The sequence below is a fragment of the Capra hircus genome, chromosome 4 (genome assembly GCF_001704415.2).
Source record: "Capra hircus breed San Clemente chromosome 4, ASM170441v1, whole genome shotgun sequence".
In the NCBI taxonomy this organism is placed as follows: domain Eukaryota; kingdom Metazoa; phylum Chordata; class Mammalia; order Artiodactyla; family Bovidae; genus Capra; species Capra hircus.
Window position 1 is genome coordinate 28,610,821 of NC_030811.1, and position 25,524 is coordinate 28,636,344.

At 42.6% G+C, this 25,524-nt stretch overlaps 1 protein-coding gene across 1 annotated transcript in view; it reads left to right on the forward strand.

Moving 5' to 3' along the window:
* The window catches only part of GRM8 (glutamate metabotropic receptor 8), an 880,134-nt gene that overhangs the window by 6,868 nt on the left and 847,742 nt on the right, over positions 1 to 25,524 (forward strand). The window contains exon 2 of the mRNA XM_018046971.1: positions 4,067 to 4,891. Within this exon, the coding sequence (XP_017902460.1) occupies positions 4,382 to 4,891 (510 nt within the window). The 5' untranslated portion in view covers positions 4,067 to 4,381. The remainder of the gene's footprint in view (positions 1 to 4,066; positions 4,892 to 25,524) is intronic.

Consider the following 25,524-nt stretch of genomic DNA (forward strand, 5'->3'; position numbering starts at 1 on the left):
ACTGCATTTGATATTCTCAGTCCTTTGAAAGATTCAGAAATCACCCTGCCCTGGAAATGCCCCCAGGTGACCCCTCCTAATGAGTGCATTGTTTTTCTTAAAGAGCTGGTCTACAAAGCTGCGCCTGTTTCTGAAAGACTTCAGTGGAGGGGCAGGGCCTACTCCTTGTGTTGTCCCAGGCAGTCTCTGCAGCTCTGGGGGGTTTCCTTAAAGGGCAGGACCCCCCCGGAGGACTTTGCCTGTGGTGCCATTCAGGGCTTTGGGCTGTCTTCAACCTCTTTGAACCTTTTTTTCCTCTCATTTACGTAAGAGCTTGGTGTATGAAAATTCAATGGATACTCTGTTAGGTGAGTCTTTGATACAGAGTAGGTAGGGCTTACTGGGTTGTGCTAGTGGTAAAGAACCCACCTGCCAGTGTAGGAGACATAAGAGACATGGGTTCAATCCCTGGGCTCGGAACATCCCATGGAGGAAAAAATGGCTGCCCACCCCAGTATTCTTTGCAGAATCCCATGGACAGAAGAGCCTGGCAGGCTATAGTCTACAGGGTTGCAAAGAGTTGGACATGACTGAAGTGATTTAGTAAGCATGCACAGAGAAGGTACCTAGAAAATAAAAAGAAGCAGAATTCAGGGTCTTGGCCCTGGAGGAGCTGTCCATACTTTCAGGAAATAGCTGGAACCAGATTCAGATCCCAGCCAGGGGGCTTGCTCCCCAGCAGACTTGGGCCAGTGCGTTGGCTAATGGAAGTGCTAATGCTTTGCAGGGTACCCATATACCATGTATGTAGGACTGGCTGGGAGGTAATGAACAGGGCTGCATGGGCATTTAATGGTTAAGCCTCCTGAAAGGCCCTTCTGAGGGCTCAGAAGTAGTGGAAGGTGTCTGCTCCTCTCAGAGGATGTTTTCAGGAGTGTGGACCTCACACCTATTTGAAGAAGTCCATCAGCTCAGGCGGGTTTGTATTGAGACCCAGAGGAAGGTCAGTTTCAGAGAAAAACTGATTTTAAATCAAGCCCAGAACCTGAAGTAGAGCTATTTGGCTCGGTAGCACAAAAAGGTCATTATTTTGTTAAAATTCATCGACTCTGACTAGGATGAGTTTAGATGAAAGCTCCCAAGAATTGCCCAGGAGCAAGATTAGGTAATGCAAGATTATACGATGCCACCAGATTTATGTCGTTTTCCACAAACTTTCAAATATATTTTCCCTTAGAATTTAAAAGGAAAACTAAGCCTTCTAGCCATCAGGAGTCTGATTCTTATGACAATGTATCAGATTTTGAAATAACTGCTGTATTTCAATATTTTATGAGTAGCTCTGATTTTACTTTTAAAGTGACGGAAATTTTCAGTTACAGCCTCACCAACTGGGCAAATATGGAAACAGTTGCTCTGTTTCAGTGGAAAATGAACCACAGACTAAATTAGCAATGATAGGTCCTGTTTACTGAGCACTTACCCTGTGCCAGGACATAACCTGTGCCGTGCGGTGGGTTCTGACACCCCTTTACAGACCAGAAACTGAGCTTCAGAGAGGTTATGTGCCATTAATTCTATGTTGCAAAGGAGGAAACTTAAGCAAAAATACCAGTAAACTGCCCAATAAATAAAAACCAAAATGGAACCTCTCGTTTTCCATTTAAGAGCATTCATCCAGTAAACAAGGGCTTCCCTGGTGGCTAAGCCTGCAATGTGGGAGACCTGGGTTCAATCCCTGGGTTGGGAAGATCCCCTGGAGGAAGGAATGGCTACCCAACCCAGTATTCTTGCCTGGAGAATTCCATGGACAGAGGAGCCTGGCTCGCAACAGTCCATGGGGTTGAAAAGAGTTGGACATGCCTGAAGGACTTATCACATCCACTAAACAAAACGAGCTCTTGTTTCTCTGTTACTCACTCCCCAACTTTTCCTTAACTTAAAGCTCTAAACAGACCTATGGGATGGGTACCTTTAAAAGAAACTCAATTTTACTATTTCCAGGGCTGTACAGCAAGGGGAACTAGGTTAGTGCTATGTGAGTGGCAGAGGTAAGGATGAGTTGGAATTAACAGATGAACTGTGTTTATGGTCATCTATAATTGAAAACCATTTATTCTCTGAAGTGTTTTAAGTACTTGGGAGGTGGCTTGGAGTAACGAAGAAAGGCTGGTCTTTGAAGAACAGCACATTCCCTTTTCCCCTTCATCATCTCTTCTTTGAGTATCCATTCATTCTGTGCTCTGCCAGAAAGGATACACTCAGGGTCAGCCCAGCCCTGTGGACTTGGTCTCAAGCCCTGAATTAGTGGTCAGAGTTAAGGTTTTATTGTCTTCTAACTGGTCTTCCTTGTAAAACTGTAAAACACAATACTCTTAATGGGTGGTTGGTGTAATTTATGGTCCATCTCTTCAGTGGCTTCATCCAGAAAGTCAACTTGACTTTCTAAGTGTTTTCCTCTTGTGGAATGCCTTGAGGTCAGCCTGTTGCCAAATCAGATTTTCTGTGGGAGAAGCAGCTGCTAGGAAAATTACATGTGATAGAGCATCTGACAAGTGGTGAGAAAAAACAGAAAAGGACTGAGTATTTTGGGGCAGAATTGGGAAAATCCAGGGCTTGGCAAGTGTCAAGAGTCCGGAAATGCTTATCGTGGGCAGACAAGAACTGTCTCAACAGACTGGGTCATTGGCTGTATTTCTGAATGTATTCCAGGTGTGCACTCTGAAATTCCAGGCAGTGGGCTCTGATGAGTCCTCTCTCTTCATCTGAGATTGAAAAAAATGCAGCTTTCTCTGAAGGGTTTTGGACATATGTTCAGTTGTTCTCTAGGGAGGCACCATCCTCTCCTTTGGGATAGTGAGGACAGGATGAAAACTTTATGAACTGGAAATTGAACAAGTGAATGGAAAATACAACCAGATGTTGGTTGACTAGGGTAGAGGAGAATTATCCACATTTCAGGTTCCAAACTTGTTTGTATAAATAGGTTAGAAATGAACATTAGATTACCCATTCTAGCAAAATACATTGGTGTGTTTACTCTGTTAATTGCATGTACATTTCAAACATCAAATTCCCTTCCATGAAGTCAGTTCCCATTTTCAGTTAAACCTCCACTAAAGTCCTTTGAAAAAGTCTCATGGAATATTCAAGAGTTAAGGTCTTAGAATAAACTTCTACAGATTTGCTTGTAGTTGTTTTCACTCTTGGTTATTTCTCGTCTTGATGAAATGACTCTTTTTCCCACTGAGTCAGACAAAATTGAGAAACTCTAGTTCATCTCCAGCTCTGATTTGGTCATAGTGATTCTAGGATCAAGGAGTGTTTACTTCAGAACTGCAAGCATACCCATTGCTTCCATTCTGACAAATTAATAGGAAACAGACAAAGGTGATAGGAATATTTTTTCACACATAACCCACCCTATATGTTTAATTTTCATGTCATTTTTTATTACCAGAGAACAATAAGATAATTTACATGAAATCACTGACAGTCTATGTTTAATCTTTTCATAAGCTCTAAAACTTACATATTTTGGGATCCTTGGGTGGATTCTCTCTCTCTCTCTCTTTTTTTTTTTGTGGTTGAATAATCACTTTTTCCCTCGGGAAATCTGAGGCACCAAAAAATGTCATTAACAGATGACTGGCTTGTTGAATACATCACAGAAAATAGCCTTTCATTCTGATTTTGTGGACAAAATTTAAATGCTAAATTCAGACAGCTGTAAAAAGTAAAAACAGATTTGAAAAGAAATAATACCATCAATCACAGGCTTTTTACCTTCATAGAAATTGGATTTGTTGAAATAAAATGGTAAATAAAAGCACTTTCTGATTTGGAAGAGTCAGCCTAGTTCCTGATAACTTTTCTGTTTCTCTTGCTCCAAAAGTGTCATCCATCTCTCTGTTTAGATGCAGTGCAGCCAGGTGTTCAGAATCATAAGGGGACAGAAAGAATTAGTTTCTTACTGAATAGTGAAAATGAAACAACAGAAAAAGAGGTCAGTGCAAACAGGGCTTAAGAAGTGAAAAATGTAGGCCCATTGAATGTAACCCTTTCTTTTCTTCCTTCTGCCCTCCAGGAATAATTCTGCTACAGGGCTGACTTCAAGGATATGAATTGGTGACCTCATCCCAACCTCAGAACCTCAGCTGTTCCTCTGATTTTTGCATCATTCCAGGCAAGTTGACTTTATGTGGAAATAAAATAGAACCTGATGGGATCTGATGGAAATTCACTGTGACATTCAAATCAAGAACACTTGCTAAAACCCACAGAGCCTTTTCCCCATGGGCCCTGATGGTAGCCTCCAGAAGGTGCAGCCTCAGGTGGTCCCCCTTCTTCTGTGGCAAGAATAAATTTTGGGTATTGGATTGCAACACCGCCCGTGGAGAAAATGGTATGCGAGGGAAAGCGATCAGCCTCTTGCCCTTGTTTCTTTCTCCTGACGGCCAAGTTCTACTGGATCCTCACGATGATGCAAAGAACTCACAGCCAAGAGTATGCCCATTCCATTCGAGTGGATGGGGACATCATTTTGGGAGGTCTCTTTCCTGTCCATGCAAAGGGAGAGAGAGGGGTGCCTTGTGGGGAGCTGAAGAAAGAGAAGGGGATCCACAGATTGGAGGCCATGCTTTATGCAATTGACCAGATTAATAAGGACCCAGATCTCCTCTCCAATATCACTCTGGGTGTACGGATCCTCGACACCTGCTCCAGGGACACCTATGCTTTGGAGCAGTCCCTAACGTTTGTGCAGGCTTTGATAGAAAAGGATGCTTCGGATGTGAAATGTGCTAATGGAGATCCGCCCATTTTCACCAAGCCTGACAAGATTTCTGGTGTTATCGGTGCTGCTGCGAGCTCCGTGTCCATCATGGTGGCTAACATTTTAAGACTTTTTAAGGTAGGTAAAGGCACTAGACAGTTCTGACCATTGTGAAAAGACAATAAGTTGTCCTGGTTCCAGCTGCAGGTTTAAGAAGAAAGTGAACCCAGTAAAGGTACTCACAGACTCTTTCAGGGCCACAGTTTCTCCAAAGAGAGGAGTTTGTGTCTAGGTTTCTACAAGTGTTGATTTAGTTCCACGTTTTTAAAGCAATTAATTGGATTACTTGTGATTTTTTTTCTGAACAAACAGATGATAATTCCCATGACATGTTGAGTCCTCAGCATCTTGTGATATTCTCTTTTAATTTTTATTTTTTTTAACACTAAAACCATTTTGTATTGGGGTATAGTCTGTTAACAATATTGTGGTGGTTTCAGGTGGACATTGAAGGGACTCAGCCATACATATACAAGTATCCGTTCTCCCCTAGGCCCCTCTCCCATCCAGGCTGGCACATAACACTGAGCAGTGTTCCATGTACTATAGAATAAGTTTTTGTTGGTTATCCATTTACATATAGCAATGTGTACATAACTGGGCTGATTTTAAAGCAAAGCAGGTAGTTTTTGAGAGTCTAATGAATTTTTAGCTCATGTATCAGATCAGACGTTTCTATGGTATTTGAGATATATAATTTACTTGGTGAAACTTCCTTAATGTGGGATGCTCTGTTATGACAAAAGTTCCTGTGTGAGGAAATTGTATTTATCACTAATATGTAGATGGGAGTGACACTCTGGACTAGAAGATGGCCCTGAAGTTGTCAGGTTTATTCTAGCTACAATGGAGCAGCGTCTCATTAATTCAGACTGCCTGATGCAGACTTAGAATAATTATATGTAATTCTTATTGTAGTAAAAGCTCAGATTTAGCAGGATAACGTGAAACTTTTTGGTTTAGGATGATCTATTACCTATAGATTGCATTTACATATCAGATAAAATTGGCAAAAGAATATAAATATGAAACAATAGTTTGAAGGCATAAAGTCCCATAAAGTTATTGTAACTTATTTTTCATTAACATTCTCATTTTATTTATTAATATTTGTTATGTAGTCTTTGGTAATAGGCAACATTTTAAAAACTGAAAATATTTTTCACTCTGGTTTTTTTGCTTAGTGGGATATGAATTTTCCAGCTTATTCTGAATTAATGAGTCTTCATTTAATATTATGAGAAACTGTTTCTGTGTCTATTAGATTTAAAAATATTAAAAGAATATGGAGAGGTTGGATAGATGACAGATATAATGACGAAAATGAACAAAGTGATGGAAAACTTAAAAAAAATAGAAGTGTTCAAATCAAAGTCTTTCTGGTTTGGAAGCTGTCTTGGGGGACCATCTAGTCTGGTTCATGTCTATAACATCCCCCTGGCTTCTGTATGAATTCCCTTAGTTTAGACGAGAGAATGGTAAGAGACAGCTTAATGACTATTTTCAGATTGATGAAATTTTCTCAAATGAGGATGCTGCTGAGCAGAATTGCTCTGTACTAAGGGGTACTGAAGAGTCACACAAAAGCATCAGGGAATACCTGAGATATTTGAGCCAGACGTTAGGAAAAGCCTCCTTGGCAAGAAGGATGCCAAATTGAAATAGGTGGCCAAAGGTGCTCTAGTTCTCTATCTCTGGAAACTTTCAAAGGAAACTGGATAAAGTTGTTAGCAGTTTCTTTTGGGCCAACTGACCCCCTACCTGGAGGCAAGGTAACCCCTTACCTGTGTTACTCTGTTGGATTATTTAATGAGAAAATGCTGATGAAGGATTCCATCAGGACCTGACTGTCCTTTGTCTGTTTGGGCTGCCAAAGGAAACTTCAGGCCACCTAGGGTAGGTTTTGTTTTAATGCATTCTATACCTGGCTTCTCTCTGCTTTGTTCTTCTCTCACTGACAGGCCAATTCTCCCCTCACCCTCTTGGGTGACTCTGAGGGACCTTATTTGACCAGGTGGGAGAACTACCATTGACTCTGGGCAAAGTCCATTGCTGTAGGCCAATTCTGGAAACCATCGGTCAGCAGATGAAGGGGCTGCCATTCCTGCCTTTTAGCCAGGAGGAGATCTTGGTTATGCTAGGGGTCATAACTAAGACCAGTATGCTGGTCCAGAGTGAGCATTTAATATCTGGAAGCAGATATATTTTTTAACCAAATAACTGGGGCTTGAAAGATTTGTCTTTTATAAGCAAGTGAGAAGATGTAAGTGATCAGCCTGTCTTCTAGCTGAACCTGGAACCATGTGACTGAATTGATAAGTGCAGTTTCATTGTTGTGCCATTTTCATTTATTTTGATGATTTGTATGAGACCTCCAGCCAGTGCGGCACACTGATACTAATTATGAAATGATGATGGTCACTTTTGGAATAGAAAATGTTTCACTTTATGTGTGAAAATATATTCTGTTTAAACATGTATGCTAGGACTAACATGAAATATTAGAATAGTTATCAAAGGAATAATTGGCAAATTAATGCATTGGGGATGGGCTTACACTTCCTTTTGAAAGATTAATACTTTGATTAACCAAATGCTGTGACTGTGAATAAAATTAAACATTTAGGACAATTTTATGGAGCTTAGTACCCTCCAGGACAGCATATGACCCATAGTATCTAAAAAAACTCCTGGATTTCAATATAGTGCCACTTATTCCTGGATTAATGGAGTTACAGAAGGTTGAGCATCTTGGTTTGGAAACCCACAAACGATTAACCCTGACCGTGAGGGATGGAAACAAGGTCTTGATTAATGAATTTATCACTGTCCTGCTCAACAATAAGCATTAGTTGTTTTTTTTTTAGAATCTGTTTAAAATTATATAGAAAATATTTGGGCTGAAATCAGAAGTAATCCCTGAATGTCTCAGTTCTTTTTTTTATGGACAGTCTGGGTAAAGCCATGTAGTATCTGCCTGGGCTACATTGTGAAGGAGACAAAGTCCTCCGGGCCCCAGCTTCCTCTTCCTGCAGTCTGACCCTCCCTGGCAGTCTTTCCTGGCCTCCTGTCTCTCTGTGTTCTCCTAACTGCAGCCTTGTCTCAGGAAAGGAGGTATAGGCATAGCGTTCATGCATGCCATCTGCATATAGCATGTCTGTTTAAGTCAGAGGAAGATTCTGTTTTTCGTGGGATCACGAATTGTGGTTTGATGAAATGGTGTATCTTTGTAAAGGGAATTCAGACATGGAGGGAGGTTCATTTAGCCCCCCAGAGATGGCACTTCTTGGGGTGGAGAACAGTGGGCGGGAGACTCAAGAGACATGAGTTCCATCCCTGGGTGGGGAAGATCTCCTGGAGAAGGAAATGCTACCCACTCCAGGATTCTTGCCTGGGAAATCCCATGGACAGAAGAGCCTGGCATGCTGCAGTCTGTGTGGTCACAGAAAGTGGGACATGGTTGAGCACGCCGGTAGCCCACCGCCATGCGCCTGTGCATCTCCTCTGCCCTGGAATACAGCTGGTCCTGCTCCTTTCGAGAGCGAAGGAATGTTGCCCTTTGTTTCTCTTCCTGTCAAAGCTCAGGGGCAAATGAAAAAATCAGTCCTTTAACTTAAGAGGTGAATTGGACAGGGAGTGGAGCCAGACTCTACTGGTGAGGGGGACGGGCAGAAGCTGCACTGTGGCCCCACCCCTGGGGCACAGAATGCCACACTAAACCAGCGATTGTCTACCTGGGTCAAGGGGCATGCACTCTGTCCTCCTGCCCGGGGGATGGGGTATCAGCAGTCAGAACTACCTCAGAGGCTTTTCCTGTGACAGGACCCAGTGAGTGCAAACCTGCCAACTCCCGCCTGAGAACCATTTTTACTGATTGTACTGTCTCCTGTTTCTCAGGAGCACTGGGAGTGAAAACAAGTTTGAGAGTCACAGACAAAACGTTAATGATCTGAACTTTTTAGAAGCACTACACACAGCCTTAGCACACAGACACGTCATATTTGGGTTAACAGAGGGGCAGAGCAGTCACCTCGGTGACTGTTTTATGTCTAACCAAGTGCTGGGAGAAGGCAATGGCACCCCACTCCAGTACTCTTGCCTGGAAAATCCCATGGACGGAGGAGCCTGGTGGACTGCAGTCCATGGGGTCGCTGAGAGTTGGACATGACTCAGTGACTTCACTTTTCACTTTCATGCATTGGAGAAGGAAATGGCAACCCGCTCCAGTGTTCTTGCCTGAAGAATCCCAGGGATGGGGAGCCTGGTGGACTGCCATCTATGGGGTCGCACAGAGTCGGACATGACTGAAGTGACTTAGCAGTAGCAAGTGCTGGGAAAGATTGAGGGCAGGCGAAGAAGAGGACTACAGAGAATGAGATGGTTGGATGGCGACACTGACTCAAAGTGTTGCAGAAACCAGTAACTGAGAAACCAAGCACCATACTCAGAGAGTTGGAGAACTCTGCTTTATTAGCTCAGCAGGCCCAGAGGAGTTAACACTCTAAGCTCTGAGCCCTGAACAAAGGGGTTACAGAGTTTTTATACCTGGACAGGCATGATTAAGCGGGTTTGCGGGTTTGCAGAGGCTGGGTGATTGCAAATAGCAGGACAAAGGTGAGTGAGATAAGCTCCAGTTCTTAGTATTGTGAGTCCCCATTTTCTGAGACCTACGTGATCCAGACTTTGCAAGGAGCAAGCTGAGTTACAGACGCAGAAGAAGCAGGAGGTTATGTAAAATTTTAACTTTTCCTCTTCAAATGGACACGAACTTGGGCAGACTCCAGGAGACAGTAGAGGACAGGGAAGCCTGGCATGCTGCAGTCCATGAGGCTGCAAAGAGTTGGACACGACTGAGCAACTGAACAAAAACAACAGCAATGTTAATATTTGTAGATAATAGTAGGATCGATTAGGATAACTGCAGAGTGGCAAACTCAGAAGACTCGGAACTGCTTCAACCTGCATGAAGGCAGATCTGCCATTTCTGTGGCTCCTGAGTTGCAGAGAGACCAAAGAAAAGAGGGGTCCAACTCTCAGAGAGAGATTGTGTAGTTTGAAAAGAGTTACAAAGAATGAGAGGGTCTTTTGGGTATTTTGGCCAGGAAGCCCATCATTTAAATTTGTTTTATAAAGCAGTTTCGAGGAATTTGCATATGTTTTATAAAGAGCTGGGATTTTTTTTTCCTTTTCTAGAAATTTCCACCCCTCTCCTTTAAATTAGAGCAAATCTGCTCCTCAAAACACTAATCATGTCTTAGTTTGGGCAAAGATTGAACATTCTAAGTTAAAAATAGCACATTGGCGCTTGGAGGTAATGCATGCTAATGTCCACATAGATGCACTGAGGTTAAGAAAGGACAGTGTCAGATGTGATTCTCCTTCTCCTGCTTTTCTGGTCAACTTTACCTAGAGTTAATTTTCGACTATTGAAGGATGGGGGGTTAGTCTATAGTGTACGGTTTCCAAAATAATCAAATGGGACTTTTGAATAGAAATCCACTTGTGGGCTAGATAATTTCTCCCCGTGTGGAAGTGTTCTGGCTCTAAATGGCTAAAACTCACCTTCGTGTTAAGTCAGTGAAGTACAGTGACCCATCCCATTACCCTAGATGTGCTCGCCAACCCTTCTATGTTTATAAAGATGTATTTTCTTCCAAGAGACTCCACTAATTGCAGCAACCACTCCCATCAAGCCAAGCATTCTGCAAGTTATTTATTGCTTACAATGAGCTTTCTTAACTCTAAACTCTGAACAGGTAAATCTGCCTATCCAGGCTTATCTAGTTAGATGGACAGAAAAATGAGCCCAATCAATAAACTCAGCAGGAGGTAACATTTTATGTTAAATCTTATTTAATGGCAAATAGATAATGGAAAATTGAAAGATAGACTCCTCAGTCAATCCTTTGCTTCTGTGGCAAGCTCTAATTTAGTTTTGTAAAGAGCCTGTTCACTTCAGATGAGAGATGACGGGTGTTCTCTCTCAGTGGCTCTAAGTGGGTGTGTTGGGGGGGAAATGGGCACTGCCTGTTGTCGCTGACACAACTCGCAGCAATAGGGATGCATAAATGTCCAGATGTGGTCATGCCAGGCTTCCTAAAGCTCTCATAGCTGTCATTACTTCCATGATGAAGTCTACTTCCACTTGGGCAAGTCTTTTCTCACTTCTCTCCACTACATTAAGTTTCTCTGTCACATGTAACAAAGCTCCATGAGGGCAGGATGATATCCATGATAAGCATAGGGCATATATATCTTATTTGTGGTTGTATTTCCCATACCTAGTATGGACCTATCTGGAAACCCAATAAATGTTTGCTGAATGAATGAATGAACCATATCTCTCCACCCACTTCCACCTCCCTCACCCCAATTTCAGATATTGGAAATAATAGGTGTTGGGTACACAGAACAGATAAGGGATTTTTACTTTTGTACTGTTTGAGAAAAAGGAACAAAAGGAGAGAAAGGAGGAGAAAGGAGGAGAAAGAAGGAGAGAAGGTATATTTGGGGAATTCCTATATTTTTCATGTGCTGCCTCATTTTCCTACCAATGCATGTTTTCTCCAACAGATTTTTAAAATTAAAAATTAAGTAAAAGACATGAGCACATTCTCATTTTGAAAAGTCCAAGCAATGAATAAGTAAATAGTGTAAAATGGAAAGAGGCTATATTCAAACACACATATCTCTCAGTAAAGTTACATACACAGAATTTTATTAACAGATATACCTTATGACTTTTTTTTTTAATGTAAGAATGTGACTGGGAGAGATTTCTATATTGGTTAGTATAGATTCACCTCAGTAATTCTCAGCCCTGGCTGCATGTTACCATCACCTGGGTAGTTTTTTAAAAAGCCCAAATCTTACACAAGACCAACAAAACTGGGGTGGAGCCCTGGCATTGGTATATTATATAATCACCAGGTGATTCTGTTATTTGTCCAGGACTGAGAGCTATAAAACTTTAGCTATAAAACTTTAACTTTAATTATATGAATAGAGCATCATTTATTCAATAAATCCTTTAAGGTATTTGACTTTGATTTCTTAAGGTCACTTAATCATTTGAAAAGAAAAAAAAAGTAAAAACAATGCCAGAGGCATCGTTAGATGCCTGAGCACTGTTAGCTCTCAAGTGAATTTTGATGTCATAGCGCCCCTTCTTGGACCAACAGAGGGGCTGAATTAACGAATTCCCCCAAAACAGTTTGCTGTAAGTTAGACTCACAGGACATAGGCCCGCATCACAGGCCATAGCTCTTTACGACATTGAGTAACTTAGAACCAGTGTTAGTATTGTGGTTGTGTGCTCAGACCGTTAAAGCAGCATCATGACTTGTTGGGTGGAGCAGATTTTAAACTGGTGAATTTAAATTAAATATTTCTTACTTTCCCTTTTCCTAGCCTCAAAAGGTTTAACACTCTACAGTGAATATTGAAGACATCTTAAGACCTGACAATGATTAATGCCTGTCTTTTCAGTGTTTAATAAGGCAGGGACTTCCTGGCAGTTCAGTGGTTAACACTCCAAGTTTCCACTTCAGGGGGCCTGGGTTTGATGCTTGGTCAGGAAACTAAGATCCCAAGTGCCAACCATGGTGCAGCCAAAAAAAAAAAGATTGTTTTAGCTAGTGATTGTGAGTGAGGACGGGCTCCCCAGGTAGCGCTAGTGGTAAAGAACATGCTTGCCAATGCAGGAGACATAAAGAGATGCAGGTTCGATCCCTGGGTTGGGAAGATCCCCTGGAAGAGGGCATGGCAATGCACTTGTATCCTTGCCTGGAGAAACCCTTGGACAGGGGAGCCTGGCTGGTTATGGTCCATAGGGTCGCAAAGAGTCGGAGACGACTGAAGCAACTTAGCATGCACACATGCGTGAGTGAGGAGAGGGAAGAGGAGAGGGGCAATAAAGGAGCAGGGGAAAGAAGGATTATTATGGGATTATATGAAATCATGTGTGCGAAACTTCTGAAAATTGTTTCAGGACAGGTTTCTTCCCAGACTCTTCAGAAGATAGCTAGAAAGCTATAAAACAAGCCTATAGAATTTAAAGAATCTTTCATTCAGTTAAAAGTAAATAAGGGCTTCCCTGGTGGCTCAGTGGCAAAGAATCCACCTGTCAATGCAGGAGACATGGGTTTGATCCCTGGTCGGGGAAGATCCCACTTGTCACAAAGCAGCTAAGGCCCGGTGCCACAGCTCCTGAGTCTGAGCTCTAGATCCCCGTGGAGGCAACGACTACAGCCCACACAGCATAGAGCCTGTGCTCTGTGACAAGAGAAGCCACCGCAGTGAGAAGCCTGCATACTGCAACTAGAGAAAAAGGCTGCACAGCCAAAATTAAAAATTTACATAAATAATAACGAGGTTGTTTGGAAAGTAGTGAGTTTTTCCAAGAGAATTGTGACAGTGCTATGCATTTTTGTTGTTGTTGTTGCATAAGAAGTTGTCTGAAAAGCTTTCTAGAACAAGTCAGGGTATATGTGGTGGTGGTTTTGTTGCTAAGTCGTGTCCGACTCTTGCGACCCCATGGACTATAGCCCACCAGGCTCCTCTGTCCTTGGGATTCTCCAGGGAAGAATACTGGAATGGGTTGCCATTTCCTTTTCCAGGGGATCTTCCCGACCTAGGAATCAAACGCGGGTTTCCTGCATTGCAGGGAGATTCTTTACCGACTATGTATAAATAAATAAATTTCTGCAAGGAAAGTCCTATGCTCTTCTGTTAACTCTTTCACCCCAAAGGTCACAGTGGTTAGTTTTTTAAAGAAATTTAGAGACTTGTTTTTTCTTTTTTTTTTTTTAAGAGAAGTTTTAGCATACAGCCAAATTGAAGGTGGCAGTTCTTTTATTTGGTTTCAGGATAGGTTTCTTCCCAGACTCTTCAGAAGCTAGCTAGAAAGCTATAAAACAACCAAAGGTTGTTCCTTCTGGGGAAACTTCACCTCTGGGGGCTGCCCCTGGCTCCTGCCCAGTAGCTCTGAAACTTTACTCTGCATCTGAATCACCCAGAGGGCTTGTGAAAGCAGCATTGCTGAGCCCCTGGCAGAGCTTCTGAGTCAGTAAGTCTGGGTTGGGGTCTGAGACCTGGTATTTCCAGTGGTTCCCAGGTGATGCTGATGCTGCCGTTTTGCCGATCACGCTTTGAGAACCTCTGCTCCCTGCAAATTGCTTGCTGGCTGACTTAGCAAGTCAAAGTACACAAGACAAAAATGAGGTTGAACAATGTTCTGTCTGGTAGTGGCCTTTTATTCTTTTGACTCATGCCTGGTTGAATTTCTGTTCCTATTGGTCATAATCACAGCAGCTGCTGTATGGATCTATTTTTAATTATGTGCCCTTTTGGAAGTTGTGTTCCTTATTAAATAATGCATGGCTCAGGAGTCCTGATCAGTGGAATGGCCTCTTGAACACGGTTCCTAAAGCAGGGTCACTTAGATGACGACATTTCCTCATTTTTACTACCTATGACAGTGAAGCAGACCGATTTAAGAAGCCTAGACTGTGAGGTACACATTAACAGGGAATTGAGAACAGTAAGAGATGAAAAGAGGCTATGGTTTGACTCAGATGCCAGCAATTTGTCTTCAGAAACCATGACAGCTACCTTCTGACTTCTATTATGCGATGAGATTGCAAATAACATTCCACAGCAGTCTTAATCAATAGAGGGTCACAAGAGGCCCTCCTTTCCCAACAGTGGGGAGAAAGGGCTTATTTACCCATTTAATTGATAGAAAGTGTTCTCTGGCAAAAGACAGAGACATCTCTTTCAGCTGTATTAAGGGACATGTCTAAGCACTCTTAATAACATAAAAATATACATGTAATCTTCCTGTTGGGCTTCCTAGGTGGCACTCGTGGTAAAGAACCTGCCTGCCAAAGCAGGAGATATAGGAGATGACGGTTTGATCTTTGCGTTGGGAAGATCCCCTGGAGGAGGGCATGGCAACCCACTCCAGTATTCTTGCCTGGAAAATCCCATGGACAGCGGACCCTGGAAGGCTATGGTCCATGGGGTCGCAGAGAGTCAGAAACAACTGAAGTGACTTAGTACAATATTTATGTATTTTAAACATATAACGAGTACCAGGCTGGTGGGTTGGGATCAACCTGGGCTTCCCCTGTGGCTCAGCTGGTAAAGAATCAGCCTGCAATGCGGGAGACCTGCATTTGATCCCTGGATTGGGAAGATCCCCTGGAGAAGGGAAAGGCTACCCACTCCAATATTCTGGCCTGGAGAATTCCATGGACAGTATAGTCCATGGGGTTGCAAAGAGTTGAACACGACTGAGCGACTTTCACTTTTCACTAAGCTACCTTTGTCTGTTTTCAGAATGAAGCCAATTTCTGCTGCTTTATTCCCTTTGGCCCAGTAAGCTGACAGGCATGTGTTTTCAATGTTGGCCATTTGTCTCCTTCCAAGACTCTCCCAGGCTCCCTCTGTGCTTGGGGAGACTGGTTCCTCAACATAAGATAGCCCCAGGTCTACTGCTGAGGCTCAACTTTGGAGTTAGGTATCTGTTCTGTGTCCCCCACCTGCCACCCTGAGCTCCTTTGGAAAGTAGGGATGATGACATATTCTTGCTTCAGCTCACCCTTGCTTCTTTTTACATGAATTGAGAGTGAATTCTAAGTTTCATTAGTGTTTGCACTATTTCTTACATTTTAAATTTAAGTATTAACATTGTGACAATTCTATGTATTAGAGTTCTCAAAGTGATTTATCATTTTAGCTCTGAGAATGTTTGCATTTATATTGTTTAGAGAACAAAGGACATCATTCTTATGCAGATTTGTTGCAGTGATATTTGTGTCCTATAGATATTTATCCTCAGGAGCTGTCTCTTCAAATTATAGATTATGGTAATGTACTTATCTAGTGGTGCTTGGTACTGTTTTGAGTAAAGCGGATTAATGTGAACTGTATGAAATAGGTCAGGTTTCATAGTCAGACTTCCTGGGTTCAAATTCGGATGTAACACTTTTTAGCTGTATTACCTTAAGCATGACTACTCATTGGAAATAACCCTGATGCTGGGAAAGATTGAAGGCAAAAGGAGAAGGGGATGGCAGAGGATGAGATGGTTATTTAGCATCACCTGCTCAATGGACATGAATTTGAGCAAACTCTGGGAGTTAGTGAAGGACAGAGGAGCCTGGTGTGCTGCAGTCCATGGGGTTGCCAAGAATTGGACAGGACTCAAACAACAACAACAAATCTTAAGTATGCTAGTTAATTTCTAAATCTTGGCTTTCTATTATGTGTGTTTTATTTTTTAAAATTAAAAAATGTTTATTGGAGTATAGTTGATTTACAATGTTGTGTTAGAGGGGTACAGCGTAATAAGTTGCTTAAGTCGCGTCTGACTCTTTGTGACCACATGGACCTTAACCTTAGGCTCTTCAGTCCTTGGGATTCTCTAGGCACGAATAATGAAGTGGCTTGCTGTGCCTTTCTCCAGGATATCTTTCCCACCCAGGGATCGAACTCATGCCTCCTGCATCTCCAGTATTGGCAGGCGGGTTCTTTACCACTAGCACCATCTGGGAAGCCAGGTGTATAGCAAAGTGATCTAAATGTTAGCTTTCTTAGATTAAAAAGTAGATAATAATAGTACTTCCTTCATAAGGTCTTAAGATAAATTAGATGAAGTGCTTGCAAGTCCTAAGAATCTCTGATGCATAGCTATGCTGACTTTAGTGGGGAGGGAAATAATTGATGTCCACTGTTACTTGAATATCCATCTTGAGTTAACCCTCTCCTCCAGCACTCAAGCATCCCACCTGACTTGCCTTATTTTGTGAACAATGGCAGGTTAGAATGAAAGATGGTGTCATCGACCAGGAAACAATGCAATCAGTTCTAAATAGGCTTTGGCGTGGAGCTAATTTGCCTGAAGGCCAAATATGAGACTGGGACCTCACCAACCCCGCTCCAGCCAGAGGAGCTAAGAAAGCAGCTCAGTTCAGTTGCTCAGCTGTCTCTGACTCTTTGCGACCCCATGGACTGCAGCACGCCAGGCCTCCCTGTCCATCACCAGCTCCCGGAGTTTCCCAAGCTCATGTCCCCTGAGTGGGTGATGCCATCCAACCATCTCATCCTCTGTCATCCCCTTCTCCTCCTGCCCTCAATCTTTCCCAGCATCAGGGTCTTTACAAATGAGTCAGCTCTTCGCATCAGGTGGCCAAAGTATTGGAGTTTCAGCTTCAACATCAGTCTTTCCAATGAACACCCAGAATTGATCTCCTTTAGGATGGACTGGTTTGATCTCCTTGCAGTCCAAGGGACTCTCAAGAGTCTTCTCCAACACCATAGTTCAAAAGCATCAATTCTTTTGGCGCCCAGCTTTCTTTATAGTCCAACTCTTACATCCATACATGACTACTGGAAAAACCATAGTTTGATTAGATGGACCTTTGTTGGCAAAGTAATACCTCTGCTCTTTAATATGCTGTCTAGGTTGGTCATAACTTTCCTTCTAAGGAGTGAGCATCTTTTAATTTCATGGTTGCAATCACCATCTGCAGTGATTTTGGAGCCCAAGTCTACCACGGTTTCCCCATCTATTGCCATGAAGTGATGGGACCAGATGCCATGATCTTAGTTTTCTGAATGTTGAGCTTTAAGTCAACTTTTTCACTCTCCTATTTCACTTTCATCAAGAAGCTCTTTAGTTCTTCTTCATTTTCTGCCATAAGGGTGGTGTTATCTGCATATCTGAGGTTCTTGATATTTCTCCTGGCAATCTTGATTACCGCTTGTGCTTCTTCCAGCCCAGCATTTATCATGATGTACGCTGCAGATTAGTTAAATAAGCAGGGTGACAATATACAGCCTTGACATAGTCCTTTCCCTATTTGGAACCAGTCTGTTGTTCCATGTCCAGTTCTAACTGTTGCTTCCTGACCTGCATATAGGTTTCTCAAGAGGCAGGTCAGGTGGTCTGGTATTCCCATCTCTTTCAGAATTTTCCATACTTTATTGTAATCCACACAGTCAAATGCTTTAGCATAGTCAATAAAGCAGAAATAGATGTTTTTCTGGAACTCTCTTGCTTTTTCGATGATCCAGCGGATGTTGGCAATTTGATCTCTGGTCCCTCTGCCTTTTCTAAAACCAGCTTGCACATCTGAAAGTTCATGGTTCACGTACTATTGAAGCCTGACTTGGAGAATTTTGAACATTAATTTGCTAGCGTATGAGATGAGTGCAATTGTGCGGTAATTTGAGCATTCTTTGGCATTGCCTTTCTTTGGGATTGGAATGAAAACTGACCTTTTCAGTCCTGTGGCCACTGCTGAGTTTTCCAAATTTGCTGGCATATTGAGTGCATCACTTTCACAGCATCATCTTTTAGGATTTGAAATAACTCAACTGAAGTTCCATTACCTCCACTAGCTTTGCTCGTAGTGATGCTTCCTAAGGCCCACTTGACTTCACATTCCAGGATGTCTGGCTCTAGGTGAGCGATCACACCATCATGATTATCTAGGTCATGAAGATCTTTTTTATTACAGTTCTTCTGTGTATTCTTGCTACCTCTTCTTAATATCTTCTGCTTCTGTTAGGCCCCTACCTTTTCTGTCCTTTATTGAGTCTGTCTTTGCGTGAAATGTCCCCTTGGTATCTCTAATTTTCTTGAAGATGTCTCTAGTCTTTCTCATTCTATAGTTTTCCTCTATTTCTTTGCACCAATCACTGAGGAAGTCTTTCTTATCTCTCCTTGCTATTCTTTGGAACTCTGCATTCAAATGGATATATCTTTTCTTTTCTCCTTTGCTTTTCATTTCTCTTCTTTTCTCAGCTATTTGTAAGGCCTCCCCAGACAGCCATTTCGCTTTTTTTGTGTTTCTTTTTCTTGGGGATGGTCTTGATCCTCGTCTCCCATACGATGAACCTCCGTCCATAGTTAATCAGGCACTCTGTCTCTCAGATCTAGTCCCTTAAATTTATTTCTCACTTCCACTGTGCAATCATAAGGGATTTGATTTAGGTCATACCTGAATGGTCTATTGGTTTTCCCTAGTTTCTTCAATTTAAGTCTGAATTTGGCAATAAGGAGTTCTATTTACAAATCCATGTCTTAGGTGGTTAGAGTCAGCTTTATTGAATTAACAAACAACTCAGGATTCAGGGAAAGAGTGGATGATTCAAAGATAAGCTGTGCTGAATTTTAAGGTTATTCCAGCACCCAAACAAGTGCCACTAGGGTTCAGTTTTGAAAAATAACATATTCTGGCTCCATTGGATTCTTTCCCAGTAGCCCTGTTTTGATGGTGTAAGAGGCAGAGCTGTGGCTGTGGACGAGCAGTTGACTAACCCCAAGGCTGGAGGCAGTCTTTAAGACTTTATTTTGGGTTGGAATTCCCTCTCTTTGCCATGTGTAGTATAATGATCTAATATAGTTGGAATCACAGGCCCACTCTGGTCCAAAAGCAATATCCCTTTATTGAGGGAATACTCTCATGGACTATATGACACATATACCTGTCACCTTCTGATACAAATGTCAGAAATGTAAGCATTAAAAGGTTCAGAAGTACTTCCTCTAGAAGTCACATTCATTTTTGGACAACCAGAAAAATAACGGAACTAAATATATAAGACTTTGACTCCCACGCTGACCTCTTTTGTTCCACCTGTTTAAAATGTGAATTATTCATATTAATTGTGGCCCGGTAAATTTTCCTGTTAATCAAACATGGATAGTTGACTTAAATGTGAAAAGACTTCACAGGGAAAGAGGAGTGATATTTTTGTAATGCAGAATTGCACTGTCTTTGTAGAAAGGACAGAGTCCTACCTGAGTGTTACTTGCTGAATAGTTCTTGGTGGTGCTCTTTAAACTCAGTAAGTGTGAAAACCCTTATTTTCCACCAAGAGAAGCAGAATAGGGTGAAGAAATGCCAGCATATTATCCACTGACTTGCATTCTTTAACAGGTGAAATAGGTAATAGCCAGTCAGTCCCCAGCAGGTGTTTGGACTTATTCAGCATCTTGGAAGTATATGCATAGTGTTTGACACTCCTGGGGATAATTATGAAAGAAGTAGAAGATTCTAAGTTTTACATTGCTTAGAACCTAGTTGGGGAGAAATTACTAACATGTGTACAGTAATAATTCTTCCCTGGTGGCTCAGATGGTAAAGAACCTGCCTGCAATGCAGGAGACCCGCGTTCGATCCCTGGATCAGGAAGATCCTCTGGAGAAGGAAATGGCAACCCCCTCCAGTATTCTTGCCTGGAGAATTCCGTGAAAAGAGGAGCCTGGAGAGCTGTAGTCCATGGGGTTACAAAAGACTCGGACATGACTTAACAACTAAAGAAGAATACAATAACAACAAATAGTATAAAACGATGTGATAAGGCTGTGATGTGGTGCTTGGTTTAGAAGAGAGGCTGACTCCACCTGAGAAAGCTGCAGCTATCGGCCAGCTGCTCGTGGGCATGTGGGACAGGGCTGGGCCAAGGTGGAAGGGTGGGAGTGTAGAAACCCGAGGCCAGGCGAGGAGAGGAGCTCTTCCAAGTGTAGGGAATCTCAGATCCAACCTTTGATCTGATGCCTTCAGCTCCGTGAAGATGGAAGCAAGTGGAGGGCTTGTTTCTCGTGCTTCGCTTCCGCTTGTTTTATCTCTGTGATGACAGAACTTCAAAGGATCCCTTTAAGTGTTTCCTAGAAGGACTGAGGAATGCGGGAGATGCGGGTTCGATCTCTGGGTCGGGAAGATCCTCTGGGGAAAGGAACAACTCACTCCAGTATTCTTGCCTGGAAAATCCCATGCACAAAGAAGCCTGGCAGGCTACAGTCCATGGGGTTGCAGAGTCTGACGTGACTGAGTGCCTAAGCACACACCACAGGAGGACAGAGGAGGGCTGGAGGCCTAGGCCCCCAGCTCCCACTGAACGCAGACGCTGGGACTTCAGTTAAAATTTAAGCAAGTGAGTACCAGGTGTCCGAGGGCAGAACTCTAAGCCCTCTAGATTGGGGTAGGAGTGGATACAGGAGGTGAATTGCTGTGCGATTCAAGCAAGGGCCCAGTGGACCCAAGAGAAGCCCAGTCCCCACCTCCCATTTTTGCGCTTTGGAAATCTGTGTAGCTTAAGATCAAAAACATTTTTTTTGTCATTTGACACATGCATATATTGATTATTTTTAAGTGTTCTCATTAATTGTAGATATGCAGTTAGTTGCTGAGAGAAAAATTAAATGCATTATCAGTGAATCAGTTTTATTTGCCTCAGTCCACCCAGGAAAGCCACCATCCTTGAGGCATACAGCTTCTCCTTGTCGTTCTGATTCTCAAGTTACCTGAGAATTATAGTATCTGCACTTTCTCTGATTCACCAAGTGGTCGTAGATCTCAGTAAGGTTAAAAAAAGAAATTGAAGAATTTACAGTATTCTAAGTATAAAGCATTACAGTGACTTGGAAATAGGTTCTGTATGAAAATGGCATAAATGCTTATTTTTCTTCTTAATGCTGTTGTAATTTCTACTCTCATTTACCCCGCTTATTTAAATAGGAGCTTGATGGGAGATGTTTTGGTGTCTTTGAAACCACTGGGATGGAATTTTAAATCCTTGGTTTTTTTTTTTTTCCCCACCCTTTGCCTGAGGAGAAAAGATACTGGAAACTTCATTTTTTAGACTGGATTATTTTGTTTCATTTACATTCAGACAGCTCAAAGTATCCAGTGAGTTTTGCGTGTGTGTAAATTAATATTTACAGGCAGCACCTTGCTGAAAGTACAATGGATTAAGTGGAGAATATTTTCCCACTGCTTCCTTCTCTAATAGAGATGAAGTAACCCAGCACCACTCCTTAACGGAATGCCCCGTATGTCACCTCCATGCTGATCTGAGCCAACGTGGACTGAGGGAGCAGTATGGGACCAAGAGTGTGCACGCGAAATAGGGTGGGTTCAAACACAGGCTGGAAGAATCGGAATATGTTTACCCTTTAGCGATTCTCTGAATTATGAGGAATTAAAATGAAAACTTGTCTTTTTTGGACTGCCATTACAGTTAAATTTCAGCCTCTACTGATCAGTGTTAGGCATGGCATGTGGTAAGAAATTTAGATGTTAAATTAATAACCTAAAATACCGTAGTGGTCCAAGATTGGCGAATAAATATTATTTTAGCATCTCATTTAAAAAATTTCATTGTTTAATAGCATTAATATTTCATTCTATTAAAGTGGTACAAGTTTACAAATTGAAGTGAAAGATATGCAAAATCTATGGATAATGCTGATCACATCTACATGATGAGAATTACCCTTAAAAATCGATTCCCAGGTAGAGAATGAAAGTTATGAAGGGAAAGTACACAGTTCTGCATTGTACTTTGCTTTATATGGGCTTCCCTGGTGGCTCCCTGATAAAGAGTCTGCCTCCCAAGCAGGAGATGCAGTTTGATCCCTGAGTCAGGAAGATCTCCTGGAGAAGGAAATAGCACCCCAGCCCAGTATTCTTGCTGAAAAATGCCATGGATGGAGGAGCCTGGTAGGCTGCAGTCCATGGGGTCGTGAAGAGTTGGACACGACTGAGCGACTTCACTTTCACTTTTCACTTTCATGCACTGGAGAAGGAAATGGCAACGCGCTCCAGTGTTCTTGCCTGGAGAACCCCAGGGACGGGGGAGCCTGGTGGGCTGCCGACTGTGGGGTCGCGCGGAGTCGGACACGGCTGAGCGACTCAGCAGCAGCAGCAGCAGTGTATCTGTGTCAGTGCTCCTCTCTCCACTCGTCCCGCCCTCTCCTTCCCTTGCCGTGTCCCCAAGTCTGTTGTCTACGCCTGTGTCTTTATCCTTGCCCATTAAAAAAAAGTATTTTGGGGACTTCCCTGTTGGTCCAGTGGCTGAAACTCTGAGCCTGCAGTGCAGGGGGCCTGGGTTAGGTCCTTGGTCAGGGAGCCGGATCTTACATGCTGCAGTAGGAGTTTACAAGCTGCCGCGAGGACCTGGTGCAGCCAAATAAATAAATATTAAAAAAATGTTTTAGGAAGCTTGGCACAAAAATAATTTACTTTTTAAAAATGTTGTCTTCCCACATTCCCCTAATATTTGGCCTTATGGAACTTTGCGGATGAAAGGCATTTTTGAGATCTGTTAAAGTCTTTCATCCAAAGCAGAATCTCATCTATTAAGGTCCTTAATACCTAGTGATTCAATGCTGCCTTTTATTCCTTTTAGTGTTAAACATACATCTCCAGTCCACCTTCCTCTAGAGTTCGATGCTCTCGAGGGCAGGAAACATGTCTTACTCATTTTTATGTCCCTAAGAATAGCTGGTGTGGTCCTTGCATAGAGAGGTCCCAGAATAATGCATCCTGAGACATTTAAACACTGTCAGTGGTCGGATGCTAATAATCTCATAAACTGGCTTACTCCAGTTTATGATGACATTCTTTTTTTCCCCTTTATTCTGACCTGAAATCTTCCCTCTTGAGTAGATTTAGGAGTGGCTTTAATTCCAGAAGGGATGGGGAGGCCGACCCAGCCATTTGGACAGTGAAGCAATCCTGGTGCTTAAGACAGGAGCAGAGGTCATAGTCAATCACTTCTACCTGTTAGCCCTGCTCCTGTCTTCTGATGCATCTCTTTCTTTTATGGGGCAGTTCTTCAGATATCTAAAGGTCCTGATTGTCCAGAGTCTTGCGTTCTCCAGGCTAAAAGTTTCTATTGTTTCACCTGCTCCCGATAGTAAGTAACACTGACTGAGAGCCTTCTATATGCCAGGCACTGTGCTAAACGCTTAGCATACCTGATCTTATTTTATCTCCATTACAATTCCCTCAGATAAGTGTGGTTTTCAGATGAAGAAATGAGGCTTACTTAACTTAGAAAGTAGATAACTTAGAAAGGAAGTGGCAAGCTATAGTCAAACCGTGGTCTAACAGATGCAAAAGCTCGTACTGTCAACCACTGCTTTGCAGTCTTTCATACAGTATGGTTTCAAATCCTTTCTGTTATGGTTCCTTTCCTCTGAACACACGCCTGCTGTTAGCTTAACCCTGATCTAAGTGAAACTCGTTTTTCCTTGCCATTCTAAAAGATGGCCTTTAAGCAAGGAAGTTAGCATAGAGAAGATCAACTTTCTAAGCCTCATTTTTTTAGAGCGGAAGTGGCCTGAATGGCAGGTGGTCTGGCCAGCACATCCTCAGTGGGCAGCGGCCTGGATACAAGGATGGAGTCTGACTGCTGTGACCCCGTGTGTCTTTCTTGCTGCTGGGAACCATTAGGAAACGTGTCCTCCTTCAGCACTGTGGATGGGAGCTTCCGATTGCGACAGATGGTTTTCGAGGAGGAGGCTGGATGGGAAGAATTTTTATTATTACAGATGGCCAGAGCAGTTTATGGATCAGGAAGTTTTCCATGGAAGGACTAACATGTCCACAATTATTCTCTTAAGTTAATGGCAGGATGTGGTGAAACAACTTGGAGTTCAGGAAAACACAGACACTTAAACAAACACATGTGGTTTGAACCTACTCCTTTCCCAAAACTAAAATATGATCCTTGACAGCATTTCCTCGACACATGGAATTGAGTCTAGTCAAATGGAATGGTGGGGTGGAGCTATTGGGACCAAAGTGTGTACAATATTATCAATATCAGAAGAACAGATGGTTCATTTTTACCTATGTGGGGAGAGACCAGCGTTCTGACCCTATTTCCTGTGCCGTGGCAGAGGAAGAGAGTTGGCTGTTTTTTAGCCCCTTCTGAAGTATCTTGGTGAGCAGCCCTGAGTGTGCACCGGTTGTCCCGCCACAGCAGCCCCCAGGGCTGCGGCCATGTGATCGTTGTCATTCCACGCCCCCACTCTTCCTCTGTTCACCGGCCTTGATATTTCACCCCAAGGCTTCTTTAACCCAAACTAGAATGGACTTGACCTCACACACCTTTGTTTTGAAAACACTTTTGATCTTTTTAGAGTTCCTGTAGGTTTTCCTATTCGGTAAAACAGCTTTCTGTACCTTTGGTTCCGTGGTAAGGGATTCCAGGACTACTTCAGAAAACCACTAGCTTCACGTGCCAGTGGAAAGCTGGAGTGTCTAACACAGTAAACACCAGCTCACCTGTATGACGAGCACAAGCAGGGTAGAAACACTGTAGAACCACGGTCATGAGATGATGTGAGCACATATATGTTTATTGCAGTCAGCGGAATTTGGAAAGTGACTCCTGCATTGCAGGCAAATGGTATGGGAGCACTAGCATGGAATTTAGTGTTCGCTAATCAGCTCAAGGCAGAAAGAGCCAAATTAACTTGAGGCAGTAATTTCAAATTTAACGGTAGTTAAAAGCCATGAAACCCTGTTTCTGAATTTTCACCAGCCTTTCCCAGTTTTCCAAGAGCCAGGCCTGCTCTGGGAAAGTCAAAGGAGGATGGAGGTGCAGGAGAGCCTTCTTTGAGCTGTTTGCCTTTTGAGGAAAGGAAGATTGTGTTGCAAAACTCAAAGGAATCTACTTGGTACTGTCTGCAAATACACCTTTTAGGAAACTGGGATACAGACCAGAATTTGATGGAAAAACCTATTAGAGTTGGTTAAAGACGGTGAACATGAAGAGTAGAGATTTTCTGGGAAAAATAGAACTACTACTTTGTAAAAAGCCTTAAGTTTCTGAGTTTGTGGAAGGAGACAGAATAATTAGCTTTTCTGGGTCAACCCTGACTCTGTTCCTACCACCCTGCTCTT